The sequence below is a fragment of the Protopterus annectens genome, chromosome 1.part0, assembly GCF_019279795.1.
Source record: "Protopterus annectens isolate FY-2018-M chromosome 1.part0, PAN1.0, whole genome shotgun sequence".
Lineage (NCBI taxonomy): Eukaryota > Metazoa > Chordata > Ceratodontiformes > Protopteridae > Protopterus > Protopterus annectens.
In genome coordinates, this window is record NC_056725.1 from 1,205,325,876 (window position 1) to 1,205,342,957 (window position 17,082).

General features: G+C 46.3%; 1 protein-coding gene across 1 annotated transcript in view; it reads left to right on the forward strand.

Moving 5' to 3' along the window:
* The window catches only part of TBC1D10A (TBC1 domain family member 10A), a gene marked incomplete in the record, with an annotated part of 1,058,544 nt that overhangs the window by 942,263 nt on the left and 99,199 nt on the right, over window positions 1-17,082 (forward strand). Inside the window, 1 exon segment of the mRNA XM_044065589.1 lies at window positions 16,338-16,527. Coding sequence (XP_043921524.1) covers window positions 16,338-16,527 — 190 coding nt within the window.

A 17,082-nucleotide genomic window follows, 5' to 3' on the forward strand; every position in this document is an offset into this window, starting at 1 on the left:
AAAAGCAAATTCTTTCTCTATTAAGCATCAGGGCTATTCAGCCTGTTTCAGAAGAGGAAAGGGGACAAGGTTTCTACTCAAGACTTTTCCTGGTACCCAGAAAAGACAACTCTTGGAGTCCTATCCTGGATCTCCCTATCCTAAACACATTTTTGGTGATTCCAAAATTCAAGATGCCAACTCTTCACCAGCTGCTTCCTATGCTAGGCAAGGATGCCTGGTTGGCAACACTGGATTTAAAGGAAGCCTACCTGCACATCCCAGTAAGGAAATCTTGCAGAAGATACCTACGCTTCAAAGCAGGCTACATGCACTGTCAGTTCTCTGCACTGCCCTTTGGCTTATCTACTGCACCCAGGGTATTCACAAAGTGCCTAGCTCCAGTCATTGCATTTTGCAGCAAAGAAATATCCAAATATATCCATACCTGGACGATTGTCTAATTCAGGCAGAAAGCCAGGACATACTATTGAATCATCTGGCGTTTGTACAGAAATTGCTAACTTTTCTGGGGTACACCATAAACGTAAATAAATCACATCTTGTACCCTGCCAACAAATTGTATTCTTGGGAGCAGGCTTGAACACAACTTCCCAAATGGCTTTCCTCACTCCAGAGAAACAAGTTCATTTGATAGCCTACTTCAAACTACTGGCCACAAAGACCCAGCTATCTGCAAGGAAAATACTGCAAGCCCTGGGGTTCATGGCCTCCTGCATTCTCCTAATTCCATATGCAAGACTGCATATGAGGAAACTACAATGGTATCTAAAAAGTCTATGGTGTCAACATTCTCAGGATCTAGAAACAATGATTCCTGTCATACCTTGTCTACAGATAGAGTTCCTTTGGCCTGCCACCAAAACAAGGGACTGCCATTCACTCTACCCCTGTCACCCAAACCCTAGCAGACACATCAGACTATGCATGGGGGGCTCACTTGGCAGGGAAGTGCATTCAGGGCAAATGGAACCCAAGTCAAATGCACCTGCATATCAATCAAAAAGGAATGTTAGCTGTACAGAATGCTCTGACAGCTTTCAAGGACCACATTCTTCCAGGACAATTAATGGTAAAGACAGACAGCACCACTGTTACGTGGTACATAAACAAGCAGGGGGGTACCCACTCATACCCTTTCTGCAGACTAGCCATGTCTCTGTGGAACACAGCCTTGAGCTACCAAGTGCACCTACAGGCTCAGTTCCTGCCAGGAAAGCTAAATACACTGGCAGACGAACTAAGCAGAAATCTCATGGACCCACATGAGTGGAAACTGGAACCAAGGATATTCAGCATGTTAAGAAACAAATGGGGGAGCCCAGATATAGACCTGTTTGCCTCCCCTCAGAACTACCAATTTGAAAAAATCTGCACAAGGACTCCCCACAAACAAGCTTGGAAAGTGGATGCCCTGTCCTTCACCTGGAAAAACCTATCAGTTTATGCCTTTCCCCCTCTGCCTCTACTCTCCAAGGTACTACTAAAGATCAAACAGGACAAAGCAAGGGCGATACTGATTGCACCAGACTGGCCACACCAACACTGTGTACCCCCTTTTGTGTGTCACTGCTGTCCCTGCAGGAGGGCCAGATTCTGCACCCACAGCTTCAAACCCTGAACTTGGCAGCCTGGCTAATTAACCTGATCTCTTTGTTTACCTTCCCTCAGTAAGCAAGTGTTGGATGACATTCTGGAGGCAAGGTGGCCTAGTACTAGAAGAGTTTCTGTTCCTGGAACCAAACTCAGGGGAGGGTCACAGCAGTGCCCAATTTACCTCAGATTCTTCAGTACTTAACTGAGATGCTTCACAAGGGCCTTTCCTTTTCCTCCATCAAAATTCATGCCTCAGCCATTTCAGCTCATTACAACACAGAACCACCCCTCTTCTCTCATCCACTGCTGAAGCAAGTTCCTCAGAGGGGCCAAAAGCTTAAGACCACCCAGGAGACCCCTACTCCAGCCTGGGACCTTAACTTTGTTTTGGAAAAACTCACTCTACCTCCTTTTATGCCTACAGCAAATGCAGAGTTGAAATTCCTTTCTTGGAAAACAGGGCTGTATCTACCTCTACAGCCTTTCTCAGAGATGTCCCTATCAGGGACATCCTAGAAGCTGCTACCAGGAGTTCTGTACATACCTTCACCAAGCATTACCATTTGCCAATTTTCTCTAAATCCAGAGCTGGCTTTGCCACTGCAGTCTTGCGGGGCCTTATAGCTGGTCCTAATGCTATCTAATTTCCTCCTCCCATCCTTAGCTTTGGGAATCTACCCAAATGTGATGACTGCAACAGTGAAACACGAAGAACATAGTACAGTTGTGTACACTTACCATAAATGTAGATTTTCGAGTGTATTCACTGTTGCAGTCCTAGATGTCCTTCAAGAATGCAACTGCAGTCATAACATGTGGGTTGTCCTGCCTCAGGCAGCCCTCGGTCGGCCAGATTCCAAAGTCTGGGTCCGACGTCGGCTGATGTCGCATTTCTCTCCGTCAGAGCGGCTGGAGTATATAAGCGTCAGCCGACGCCATTTTCTTCAGTCTTTCTTGCTGCGCGGTGCCCGAAGCAGAAGCAGTTCGCAAGTGCCGGTCGGTCAGCTCCTGTATTCTACGATACGGAAGTCATCAAAAAAGCTAAGTACCCCGTTGGGGACCTTTTCTTGCCTCAGCCGATGTCAGAAATTACTGAAAAAGTTAACAATTGTCTCTCTTGTGGTAAACAAATACCTCATAAGGATTTCCACTCTTACTGCCTCCCTTGCCTGGGGCCCAGACCACGACGTCTCGGCCTGTGTAGCCTGTGCTCGCTTCAACAAGCGCACTCTCAGGCGCCGGGCGGAGTTCGCTGAAGATTTTTTCGGCGATAAATTTGCTTACACCATGCCGTCGGAGCTTCCGACATTGCAAACTCCCAAAAAGTGAAAAGACCGGGACCGACATCCTCGGCCCGTGTCTACCACCGACTCCATGCCAAAACCTAGCGCGAGTGCTCCGGTTCCCTCTGAGACAGTCTCTCCACCGCTCCGAACCGAAGACACCGCATTACCGACAACTCTGATTCCAGATATTACTCCGACGCTAGTTATAGATTTTCCTCCGGATACCGAAACCGAGGAAATGCCCGAGACCATTGCTGTAGACAAGGTCACTCCTGCACGTGAAGCTGCCAGGCCTCCTATGGCCATGTCTATTAAGGCCTACACTAGGGCTAAGGCAGCCAGCAAAACTAAGCATATTGCTTCCAAATCCTTACCTCAGCCGACTCCGGAGACACAAATTATGTCCATGGCTGCTGATTTAATTTCCATGATCAGAGGTTCACAGGCCCATCCTGAGAGAGCATCCCAGCCTCCTCCTGATAAAAGGCCCCGGGTTGAACCCTCTGACCCTTCTCCTTCAGATGAAGACTCCGAGGGCTCGGTCCACTCTGATAGCCAGGAAGAGCTCTTCCAGACCTATGAGGACTCGGATGCAGAAGATTCCATACCTTCGGCCTCCCCTCCTGAGGATATTTCTTTTGGGGAAGTTCTGCACACCATGAGGGAACATTTCAAGTGGCAGGGTCAGGAATATTCTGATTCTAGGGAACGCCTTAGGACTTTACTTAAGAAGCCTTAGCACAGGCCCTTAGCTATTCCTCCTGTACTTGATGTTCTGGATGATTTGTATTCTGATTCTAGTGCTACCCCTGATTCTCTTCCTCCTGCTCCAGCCAAGCCAGACAGGTATTACAGGGTCCCAGAAACTCATTCCCATTTATTCAGGGCCCATACTGCTGATTTGGAAACTATTTCACAGGGGCCTAAAGGAGTTTCAGCCTCCACCTCAAAAAATCCTTTGCCCTCCAACAGGGAAGCAAGGTCATTAGAGATGGGGTAAAAGGTTTACACATCCACTACCTTATCTATGAGAGCTTTAAATTGCCTTTTCATATGTTCCAATATCAGGATTATCTCTTAGAAGATTTACAAAAACATTAGCTTCTCCTGATCCTTTAGACAGGAAGACTTTGCAGGAAGCTGTACATAACACTCAGCAAGTAAGCAATCACTTCCTGCAGTGTGGATATGATGCACTGGAAGCTTCATGTAGGGCAGCTATGACAGGGGCAGTGATGCGTAGACATGCTTGGTTAAAAGATCAACCTCTACCAGATCATGTAAAAGCAAAACTTCTGGATGCGCCTTTGGAAAAGAACTGGTGCAAATGCTAAGGAAGTGTTAAAGACCATCGAAGAAAAAGCAAAATCAGTTCAGACTGTGAAAGATTTCCTCCAGGTTCAACCCCCCAGATTCAGTAGGAATTGGCCTTCAAAAAACCGGTCCTTTCCTAATCCAGAAAAGTTTCAAAGGGGTAAGAACAGGCGTGGCGAGGAAGAGGCCAATACAGAGGCCCTTACAGGGGACGACAATGGCAGCCAGGAAACCAAAGAAGTGACGCAGGGATTTCACCTGCCCAACAACCACAAACTCAATGACTTTCCTCTACTACCACCTACCAGGGAACAACTAGAAGCTCCCTTGGCGGAAATTATCTTTGTTTGCAGAAAACTGGCACAGACTGACAAAGGACAAATGGATTTTGGACATTATAGACCGAGGGTACAGGTTTCATTTTCATACCTTACCAAGAAAACAAGGCATGCCAAATCTACCACAACATCAAAGGGCAGAGGCTATCAAGCAAATCACTCTGCTGACTCGAATGAAAGCAATAGAAAGAGTTCCACAACAAGAACAAGAACAGGGTTTTACTCAAGACTGTTCCTTGTTCCAAGAAAAGAATCTCAATGGAGACCAATACTGGACTTGTCCGCATTAAACACCTTTCTCATAGTACCAAAGTTCAAAATGCTGACTCTACAGCAACTCCTTCCCATGCTGGGCAAGGAGTCGTGGCTGATTACTCTGGACCTCAAGGAGGCATACCTGCATGTCCCTATCAGACACAGCTGCAGAAGATACCTCAGATTTCTTGCAGGGCCAGAGCATTATCAATTCTCAGCATTGCCATTTGGCTTATCTACTGCGCCCAGAGTATTTACAAAATGCCTGGCTTCAGTAATTGCTCATTGCAGGCTCCAGGGTATACAAATTTACCCATACCTGGACGACTGCCTCATACAAGCGGACGACAAATTGATGTTGACAAAAAACCTGGATTATGTCATACGATTACTTCAAGCTCTGGGATACACAGTCAACTTCCAAAAGTCAAGACTGCAGCCATCCCAGCAAATAATCTTCTTAGGAGCCAAACTAAACACAGCCTCTCAGATGGCTTACCTGACAGAAGACAAGCAAGAGATGTTAACTCAATACTTCAAAGGTTTAGCAAAACTCACCCAGATGACTGCAAGGAGATTCCTACAGGCCCTGGGTTACATGGCATCCTGCATTCTACTGGTTCCATTAGCAAAACTACACATGAGAAAGCTTCAATGGTACCTAAAAAGCATTTGGTCTCAACACAGCAACAACTTGGAGACAATCATACCACTCATTCCATGCCTACAAAAGGAATTCCTATGGTGGGCCTCGGTGAGCCAGGAATACACAGGTATGTCATTCAAAAAACCACAGATAACACAGACCATGACTACAGACGCCTCAGACCTTGGATGGGGGCACATGGAAGGCAGGTGTATACAAGGACAATGGTCTCCAAAGGAAACACATCTGCATATAAATCAAAAGGAAATGCTGGCAGTAATGCATGCTATCGAGGCTTTTCAACACCAACTCCAGCAAGGCCATTTAATGATACGGACAGACAACACCACTGTGATGTGGTACATAAACAAGCAGGGGGCACCCACTCTTACCCCTTTGCAGACTGACAATGCAGCTTTGGGAGAAATCACTGAGTCTAAACATCCAGTTACAATCCCAGTTTGTTCCAGGAAAAGACAATGTGTTGGCGGACAGCCTAAGCAGGAATTTCACAGATCCACACGAGTGGAGGTTACATCCGAAGGCTTTCAGACAACTCACTTCGACATGGGGCAAGCCAGAAGTGGACCTATTTGCCTCTCACCTCAATCATCTTGTACCAAAATTTTGCACAAGGACATACCATCCAAAGGCTTGGAAAATAGATGCCCTTTCATTCAACTGGAACTCCCTAGCAATCTATGCATTCCCACCTCTGCCACTGATGACCTTAGTATTACTAAAGATCAAAGCAGAGAAGCCCAAGGGAATCATAATAGCTCCGGATTGGCCAAGACAACACTGGTACCCACTACTACGGAGCATATGTCACACCAGGAGGTGGGCCCTCCCTCAGTGGCCTCTACTTTTGACTCAACACAATTTTGAAACACTGCATCCAAACCTTCAGACACTGCAGCTAACAGCCTGGGAGATCCCATAAATAACTTCAGCTTATCTCTCTCCAAGGAAGTACAGCGGATACTAACAGAGGCTCGAAGACCATCCACCAGAAAGGTTTACTTAGCAAAGTGGAAAAGATTCAGCAATTGGAATACCAGCAAAGGACATGATGCATCATTACTGAACATCCCACTCATCTTGGAATATTTGGCAGATATACTACAGAGCGGCCTCTCATATTCTTCAATAAAGATACATGCATCTGCTATTTCAGCTAGATACAACACTGATCCTCCTGTTTTCTCTCACCCCTTGCTAAGAGAATTCCTCAGGGGAATCAAGAACATTAAGCCACCAAGAAAGGCCCCAGTGCCAGCCTGGGACCTCAATTTTGTCTTAGAAAAACTGACTCTACCTCCTTTTGAGCCAGCAGCTTCAGTTGACTTGCAATTTCTCTCATGGAAAACAGCTTTCCTGTTGGCAATTACCTCAGCAAGAAGGGTTTCGGAGCTACAGGCCCTAATGGCAATACCACCCTTTATTTTCCACAGAGACAGGGTTTCATTAAGGACCAACCTTACTTTTATGCCAAAGGTGGTATCTAGGGTTTCTCTAAATCAAGCCATTCATCTGCCTGCTTTCTTCCCCAATCCTGAGAATAAGGGGGAAAGACTTTTGCATACCCTGGACATTCATAGACAACTTCGATACTACCTGGACAGAACCAAGGCCAGTAGGAAGTCTGAACAGCTTTTTGTACCTTACGCCCCTGCAGTCCAAGGAAAAGCAATTTCTAAACAGACTATTTCTAAATGGATTGGACATTGCATCAGATTCTGTTATTCCTTTCATGGGAAGACTGTTCCAGCCTATGCCAGACCACATTCCACCAGAGCTACAGCCACCTCTACAGCATTTTTAAGAGGGGTGCCTACAAAGGACATTCTAGAAGCTGCTACATGGAGCTCCGTGCATGCATTCTCCAAACACTACAATCTCCCTCTATATTCCAGATCCAGAGCAGGCTTTGCTTCGGCAGTCCTGCAGGGTTTGATTGCCACACCATCTCTTTCCTAGAGCATGCCTCCTCCCCCAGCTAAGCTGTGGTATTCTACCCACATGTTATGACTGCAGTTGCATTCTTGAAGGACATAGTACAGTTTTGTACCTACCATAAATGTAGATGTCCGATAGACATGCAACTGCAGTCGGGTTTTCCCTCCCTCCATACCCCTCTATGCCTAGGGTCCACTCCTATCCCCCTTACTCTTAGCTGGGGATATCTGTTATGGTGTATTTGTTTTACTGCTCATGTATTTGTTTGGAATCCTGTTTTTGTCTTCCAATTTGATTACAGCCTTCCTTGGAGGGCACCTGGCATCTGGGGCAAGAAACACTGAAAAAAATGGCATCGGCTGATGCTTATATACTCCAGCCGCTCTGACGTCGGAGAGAAATGCGACATCAGCCGACGTCGGACCCAGACTTTGGAATCCGGCCGACCGAGGGCTGCCTGAGGCAGGACAACCCACATGTTATGTCTGCAGTTGCATGTCTATCGGACATCTACATTTATGGTAGGTACAAAACTGTACTTTACCCTCCCTCCAGCCCCCTGACTTCTATTGGCTATACCTCTATTCTTGCTTACTGTGCTTAAAGCTTTTTGGTGTGTTGTGCTTTTTTGTTGGAGGTGTAACCTTGTATATATAATTGCTTCCTTTTATGGGGGCACCTGACATATGGGGCAAGAAAAACTGATGTAATGGTATCGGCTGCATGCTTTATACCCCTGACTACCTGACGTCATGGAAGATGAGACAGCATCCGACGCAGGACCCAAGACTTTGATAATCAGGCCGACTGAGGGCTACTGCAAGCAGATAACCCAAATGTGATGACTGCAACAGTGAATACACTCGAACATCTACATTATGGTAAGTGTACACAACTGTACTTTTTGTTTTTTACAATCCTACTCTATCTTGCAGTATTGCATCTTGTGATCTTTTACCCCACACTAGTGACATCTTTGTTTCCTACATAAATTAATTAGGTGAGTATCATCACCACAAAAATAAGCTTTTAACTCTCCCCAATAATTTCACTGCCCTGCATTCTGAAATAAACACAGTACTGGGTAAATGCACTATTTTATTCAATAGTTTAAAATTGCTTCATAAACCCATTCCCCATTCCAAACATTCCTGTCATCTTTTTTTTAAACATGTTTAACTTCTTTGCACTAATTTCCTGTAAAACATTTGCAGCATCTTGTTGCAGTCTAAACTGTATAAATACTTTTTTTAAACATTTGCAGTCTCTGCCCCAAGAAACTAAATTTCATGGATATTCAGTTTTGTTTTTTTGCTTTTTTTCATATACATCACACCACCTTTGCAATAAATTTACAGTCTTAAAAAATAAGTTACAAAATGTCTTTTGGCCCAAGTGATTAAATGAATGGACATCCACCACTTTAAAATCCCATTGAAATTATTGATGTTAAGTTGTCAATCTCGCCTTCATTCTTGCTGGATGGGTTCGGAGCCGATCCTCGGCTCCGACTCGGCACTTGCTTTAGCTCGAGAACTCCTTTTACCAGCTCGAGGCAACCCTATATCCCATGATGCAAGGCGGAACTACCTCAGATCTCGTTTGCCGCTTAGCGAAAGAGGTCTCCTTTGCCAGCTGAGGTAAGTTTTTCTTAGTAAAATAAGAAAAGTGTAGTTAGAAGTTTATTTTCCCTTTTTTGAGTGTCAGTTTAGTCTGTAAACTAGTTACAGCCCACCCTTTCCCTCTTTTTCAGTCCTTTTCTGAACTTTATAAGTTAAGTTACAGTAGTTTTTGTTAGGCCTAGTTCCCCCTTGGTCATCCCTTCCTGTGTGTTTGTGTAGGGATTAATTTGTGTGTTTGTGTGGACTGTTTGTGTCTATCCTTTTTTAGGATGTCTAGAGAAGGCAAGGTCTCAGGCTTCAAGAAGTGTGACCAGTGCTGTCAGAAAATGTCTCTGACAGACGGTCACACTTCTTGTGTGTTTTGCCTGGGGCCTTTGCACCTGCAGGACTCCTGTGCGTTGTGTCATGCTTTTAGCCAGAGAGTCCTGCAGGAAAGGAGGAACAAACTTATCCTCCGAGGTTTACTTAAACCTGAAGGTTCTACCCCTAAGTCAGGAAAACCTCATAAGCCACCGAAGGCTCAGGCTACTGTGTCCAAGCCTCCTCTGGTGGCTTCGGCTCCGTCGGAGCCGACATCGGCTCCGGCTGGAGTCGATACTGTTTCTTCTAGAGTAGTGGGTTCGGTGCCGGCTGGCTCCGATACCCTGACTACTGTGGCCTTGTCGGCTCCGGCTGGAGCCGACACCTTATCCAGCATCGGAGCCGAGATATCCTCGGCTCCATCTGGAGTTCAAGGGACTTCGGCTCCGATGGTTTCGACCCATAAGAGATCCCGGTCCCCTTCTATTATGAGTATTCACTCGGCTCCGGGGTCTCCTCTTTTATCGGAGCGGAGCCATCGGAGCCGATCTTCGAGATCTTCCAGGCTGTCTGACCACGACTTGGAGAGGGTGGTAAGCAGGCTGTTGAAGTCTCAGGCACTGGCCCAAATGCTCCATAGCCCGTCTCAACAGACTGTGGCTATAACCCCTATCATTGAGCTTCCTCCTCCGACTCCTCACCAGAGTTCGGAGCCAGAGCTTCTCGGGACAGCGACTGTTTCGATGCCGGAGCCGATACATCCTTCGGCTCCATCGTCCTCGGCTCCGATCTCTTCCTTGAGACCTTCCTTGGAAGGATCCGGTCGTCGGGTTTCCACTGTCTGCTCCGAGGGGGCTAGTGGCATCGGACCCTTGTCCGACCCCGCTCTCCCTCTCGGGGCTTCGGCTTTGGTAAGCTCGGCACCGACATCGGCCTCGGAGCCTTCTCTCTCTTTGGAGCCGACCATTCCTGTCTCTTCGGAGCGGGTGTGTTCTGGTCTCCCGGGGAGAAGGAGCCTTTGAGGTGATGAGGAGTGTCCTGGCCTCAGAGCCAGGTCAACGGTCCGTCCCTCTAGCTCCTCCCTCATCAGTGCCTGCAGATGCCTCTTGCCAGCCTCTTGCTCTCAGGCCCAGGGATCCATCGCCCCAGGTTTCCCCACTGGGAATTTCCTCCTCTTCCGAGGTTTCTCCTGATCCTGCAGGGGAACCCCCTCGGAAGAGGACGTGCAAGAGGAAACACACAGACTCCCCCGAGTCTACTACATCCGATACCGACTTAGATGAGTCGGAGGGTTCCCCCCGGTCCCCCTCTGAGGATGTCTCATTTTCAGACATCCTTGAGCTCCTCAAACAGAGGGGGAATTGGCCCTCCATTGACCCCTCCGAGGATGAGTCGGTATACCTGGAGGCTTTTGGATCCCGACCCTCCACCTCCTGGGTGTCTCCGCCTTCGACCCACTTATGCAGGTAGCGGCTCGGAAGGCGTGGGTGGCTCCAGATTCTGTGGAACCTGTCCCCAGGAGACCATCCAAGTTCATCACGGCCCCTTCGGATAAGCAGTTCCTTTCCAAAGGTGTTTCTGTAGATGCGATGGTGGTGGCTGCGGCCACTAAGAAGGAACTGGCGGATCCTTCAGTACCTGTCCATCCTCCTAATAAGGATTCTAGGACCATGGACAGGTATGGAAAGCGGATGTTTTCTTCAGCGACCTTTGCTATGCGTTCGCTGAATTACCTTTGTCACTTCACCAGGCTTCAACGAGATATTCTCAAGGAACTGGGAGAAGTAGTTCAGGATCCTTCTGCTGCTGGGGCTCAGGAAAAGATTGCCTTACAGCTTGCTATCCTGAATTCCATATCTAACTCCTCCATGCGGCTCATATCTTATGCGGCCGATGGAGCGAGCAGGGCCGCAGGCACAGGTGTTGCTCTTAGACGCCAAGCCTGGATGCGGCTGTGTAATTTTGCGGACCCCTTTAAGGCGTCCTTCACCAACACCCCCTTTGATGGTTCGGCCTTGTTCGGACCTCAGGTGAAGGATACTTTGACCAGGTGTGAGCAGGACGGTAAAACTCTTTCTGCCGTTGGAGTCCAGTTTTCCACTCCTCCTAGACCTTATCCCAAGGGTCAGAAGGGGGGGAAGATGTGGTTCCGAAAAGCCCAAGGAGCTACACCAGACACACGTGGTCAGTTTACCCCCAGAGGCAGAGGGGGTAACAATAATAGACGCCGCCCTAGAGGCAGGGGGGGTCCTCAGAACCAGGGCAACAGGGAGTCTCTTCCTGAGAAGCCCTTTCAGCATCCCTGAGGTGTTGCCCGACTGCCCACCCTTGGAGGCAGTCGGGGGAAGAATTTCACTGTACCCAGTAGCCAGGCAATCCCTATCCCAAGAAAAGTGGGTACAGTCGATCATATCCGAGGGTTACAAGATCCCCTTCAAAAGGTTTCCTGTACCTCTACAATCCCTTCCAGACATCTCACCCGGTCAAAGGGATTTGGCAAGACAGGAGGTTTCAAAACTCCTAGAAAAAAAGAGCCATCCAGGCAGTGCCGGCAGACCAAGTAGGATCCGGCTTCTACTCAAGATTCTTTTTGGTCCCCAAAAGGACGGGAGATTGGAGACCGATACTAGACCTAAGCAGACTAAACAAGTCTGTCAAGAAGGCAAGATTCCGGATGGTCACGCTTCAATCCATTCTGCCCTTTCTGGGCAAGGACAACTGGATGTGCTGTATAGACCTTCAGGATACGTACTATCACATAAAGATTCACAGACGCTCCAGAAGGTTTCTCCGCTTTCGGCTGGGAACCAGTCATTACCAATTCAGAGCACTGCCCTTTGGCCTCACTTCAGCCCCCAGAGTGTTCACCAAATGCATGGCAGTGGTCACAGCTCACCTGAGACGTCGAGGATTCCAGGTGTTTCCTTATTTGGACGACTGGATCCTCTCCGCCACCACCAAGCATCAGCTTCTTCAGTCCAGAGACTACACCCTACAGCTTTGCAAGAAACTGGGAATTTCGGTAAATTTCGAAAAATCCTCTCTGCTGCCTTGCCAATCTATCACCTTTATAGGCGCAGAGTTAAATACGGTCAAAATGTTAGCCAAGCTAACAGATCAAAGGATTCTGGACATCCAAAAATTTGTTCGGCTTCTGTTACAATGCAACAAGATCAAAGCCAGGTTTGTCTTGAAAGTTCTAGGCCTAATGGCTGCGGCCATTGTTCTTCTACCACTGGCTCGCTTCCATATGCGTCTCCTGCAGTGGATGTTATTCACGCAGTGGTCGTACCACGATCTTCCGATGAGACACGAAATCTTGGTAACACAGTCGTGCAGGGCTCATCTACAATGGTGGATATCTTCCCCTCTTCTTCATCAGGGCCGACCCTTTATTCCCCCTCCTCCAGTTGCCACTGTCACCACGGATGCCTCTCTGATCGGGTGGGGGGGGGCATTATCAGGGCAGGATGGTCCACGGGACGTGGCAACCCATAGAATACCATCTGCACATAAATGTCCTGGAGATGAGAGCAGTGCTTTTAACGTTGCAAGCCCTCGACGACTTCCTTCCCACAGGGACTATTGCAGTACAAACGGACAACATGTCCGTGGTCTGGTACATCAACAAACAGGGCGGAACCAGGTCCTATCCGTTATGTCGAGAAGCTCTCAGACTTTGGCAATGGGCGATCTCTTCTCAACGGTTTCTAATAGCAACGCACATCCCCGGCAGGTCCAACCTATTGGCGGACAGGCTAAGCAGATCTATTCTGATGCCTCACGAGTGGTCTCTCAATCAATCTGTAGTGGATCAGATTTTTCTGAAGTGGGGCACTCCTTGTTGCGATCTTTTCGCTACCCCTCTAAACAACAAGTGCCCAGACTACTTCACACTATTTCCCCTTCCAGGTCAACCCCTGAGAGACTCTCTAACCCAGGATTGGCCTCGGGGACTTCTTTATGCTTTTCCTCCCTTTCCATTGATTCCACAAGTCATTCAGAAAGCCACCGTTTTGAGAGCCAAATTGATCCTCATTGCTCCATATTGGCCTCGACAAATTTGGTTTCCGTCTCTGCATCGTCATCTTCTGGTGCAGCCCTGGCATCTGGACCCAGTTCCGGATCTTTTGATTCACCAGTCGGGTCAGCAGCACCGGGCCATTCATTCTCTCAACCTCACAGCTTGGTTGCTCCACTTCCTTCCCTAGCCAGGCTGCCAATGATTTCTGACTCGGTCAGAGACATTTTAGTGTCATCTTTGAAGTCGTCCACTAGGACTATTTATGCTAGCAAGTGGCGACGTTTTTCGATTTGGGCAAACGCCAGAAAAATTGATCCCTTTACTGCTCCCGTACATTCTGTTTAGGATTTCCTGGCGGAGGTTTTTCATTCAGGATCCTCGTCATCTACAGTCAAAGTACAACTGGCTGCTATTTCCAAGTATCATGTTGGCTTGCATGACAATAACATCATGTCTCATAGGTTATGCAAGGCCTTTTTGAGAGGAGTTTTTCTCCTAAAACCGCCTGTGAAACACCCTCCTCCGCAATGGGATCTAAACTTAATGTTGGCATCCCTAATTTTACCTCCTTTCGAGCCGTCTGCTACATGTTCTTTGAAGTTATTGACGTGGAAAACTATATTTTTACTGGCTGTTACTTCTGCAAGAAGAGTTTCTGAAATTCAGGCCCTCTGTATTCGTTCACCTTATCTGGTTTTTCACAAGGATAGGGTTTCGTTAAGAACTAACCCTTCCTTTCTTCCCAAGGTTGTATCTCAAACCAATATTAACCAATCTATAGATCTACCAGTCTTTTTTCCTAACTATTCTGATAGAGCTGAACAGAAGCTGCACTTTTTGGATGTCCATCGTCAGCTCAGGTACTACTTGCATAGGACTAAACAAATTAGAAAATCAGACCAGTTGTTTGCCTCCTATGCAGAAAACAAGTTAGGTCTTCCAGTTTCTAAAGTGACCTTATCTAGGTGGTTGACTTCCACCATTTCCTATGTGTACTCTCTTAGGGGCAAACAACTATCTTCTAAGCCAAAAGCACATTCGACCAGGAGTCTATCCACTTCTGTAGCCTTTCAGGATAGACTTCCCATTGATACTATTTGTGCAGCAGCTACTTGGGCCACTCCTCATACCTTTGTGTCTCATTACAAGTTGGATTTGGCCTCCAGAGATAGGGCCAGTTTTGGTTCCACAGTTCTCAAGAGTCTGTTCCATTGAGCCACCCGGGATACAGGTGCTAGGGACGCGGTCCCATCCAGCAAAAATGAAGGCGAGATTGACAACTTAACATTTAGAAGTTATGTACCTACCATAACGTTCCATGTTAGTTGTCTTCTCTCGCCTTCTTTCTTGTGTCCCTCCCTCCTTCCCCCTGGCCTGGGCAGATCTTGGAGAGTTCCTATTAGATTGCTTCCTCTGGAGCATTGTTATGAGGACTTCTTTTAGGAACCATGGTTCCTAATTATGTTAGGATAGTCTTTAGCAGGGTCAGTTAGCTGCCAAACGAGATCTGAGGTAGTTCCGCCTTGCATCATGGGATATAGGGTTGCCTCGAGCTGGTAAAAGGAGTTCTCGAGCTAAAGCAAGTGCCGAGTCGGAGCCGAGGATCGGCTCCGAACCCATCCAGCAAGAAAGAAGGCGAGAGAAGACAACTAACATGGAACGTTATGGTAGGTACATAACTTCTAATTTTGTTTCAGACATCATCATAGTTACTTTTTGCTGGACACCACAGAGCTCAAGTCCTTTTCTAGAATAATTACTTCATCCTCTTTTTGTGACCAGCCGTTTGAATACGTTCTTGTCCTGCCTGCTGACTTCAAGCAAAAAATACAGCTCTTATTCTCCATCACTGTCCTCCTCCAGCTCTGTCCCCCAAAAGCAGTCTTGCCATTATCACATTGCAATACCACTGACATCTGTGCAGGTTTCTCCTTTTGTAACAGCTTGATCAGTTGAGCTGTATCCAGTTTGTGATTGTCTTTCTACTTTATGGAACAAGATGTTACTTCCCCTTAAATGAGAACTTTTTTTTCCTGTTGTAAGAAAACACAGTAGGTGATTTTTTTATAGGTAAATACAAACATGAGGCTACATTATCAGTAGGTCACAAGCATGATATTCAGGATTTGAAACAGTTCTGTAAGTCTGAAGTCGCACACACAACACAGAATTCAGTCTTGCGTTCTGCTGACACACTTGCAGATACCCACAGAGTGAGAAATAGCATGTCCCTTTTTCCTAACCAAGGAATATGGATTGCATTTCCCTTTCTTATGGCCATGGTATGTCCTGCATTTTTCACGGGTACATGTCAATGTAAATTATTGCAGATGCTTACTTTCCTCTCTCTAAACCATATTTTGTCTTTCCATCTGTCTTTATTCAAAAGATGACTGGCACCTTGCATTTCTTTGGTTGAAAAAGTAATTTACTTTTGTTCCTATCACTGTACCAGGTCATTGTACTGTAACTATGAGTAAGAACTGGATTCTGCCACCACTGGCAAGTAGTTCAACATACTCAATGAAAATTGAGAATTATGGGAACAGGGAGGCATATTTTTTAGAAATCTATTTTCAGATTAAATACAAGAACTACTTCAAATAACTATGTTTTAGTGCATTGTCACTAGCTTGATGAGTTTAGTTTGGAGCGTCTGTTTCATTTTTTTTTTTTTACCATGTAGTACATTTAATGAAATGCATTTTCAGCAGTACCAGGCTTCGTGAAGCTCTTGTCACTGGGAAATGTAATGATGTAGCTGTAACTCTGAAGCAAAAGTAAACTGTTTCATCAGTTTATTTGCCTAGGGGTTCTTCCAGCAGTAATGCTGTTTGGTACCACAGAGGGAGAAAACTGTTGTCCAGCAACATAATGTAATTAAAATTTTGTTTGTTTTTTTGGTGCAACTTTTAAAAGCTGTTGTCCACAAAATTGTTGCCTCTCTTCTGTTTTAAACAGAGTTCAGTTTCTGATGCCTGTCATTTTTTCTGTAGGAGGCTATCCAGCTTGATGGGGAGATTCTCTTTTCGCTCCTGCGCAAAGTTTCACCTGTGGCCCATAGACATCTAAGCAAGTACAAAATTGACCCCATCCTTTACATGACTGAATGGTTTATGTGTGCCTTTTCAAGAACTCTACCGTGGTCATCAGTGCTCCGTGTTTGGGACATTTTCTTTTGTGAAGGTAAGAATTACTGATTTTCAGTACTCTGTTTAAGGATAGTTTTTATCACGAGGAACTAATAATGAGCAAGTATCAGAGACACTACCAGGTGACACCAATATCCTAAGTCATCAGACTAGTTTTTCCTAATAGCAGGGGCCTAGACTTTAATCCTTCATGAATAGCACAATATATGCAAGTATATATTAAGTGAGGCAACATAACTGAAAAAAAACTTTCACAAAGTATTTTGCACTGCAGATATTTTTAACTGTTGCTGTTATTTCGAAAAACATTGACTTGTTTAAATGTTGAAGTATTAGAAAGGTCTGCTTTGCTACCCAATAACTCTGCAACCATCAGTTTTTCCAAACCAAAGTATGATGAACATGTTGCGTGGTCAGAAGTCCTTGAAGATACTCATGACAATTCTCCCTTGTCAGATTACCTCTCGATCCAGGGTGGCCGAACTCCGGGTGAAAAGGGAGCGTAACTCACACAGGATTAGTTCATTTTCTTTGCATTGGTGAGGACATCAGTAGACTCATGTTCCATGTTGGGTGAGTTTGTAGGCAG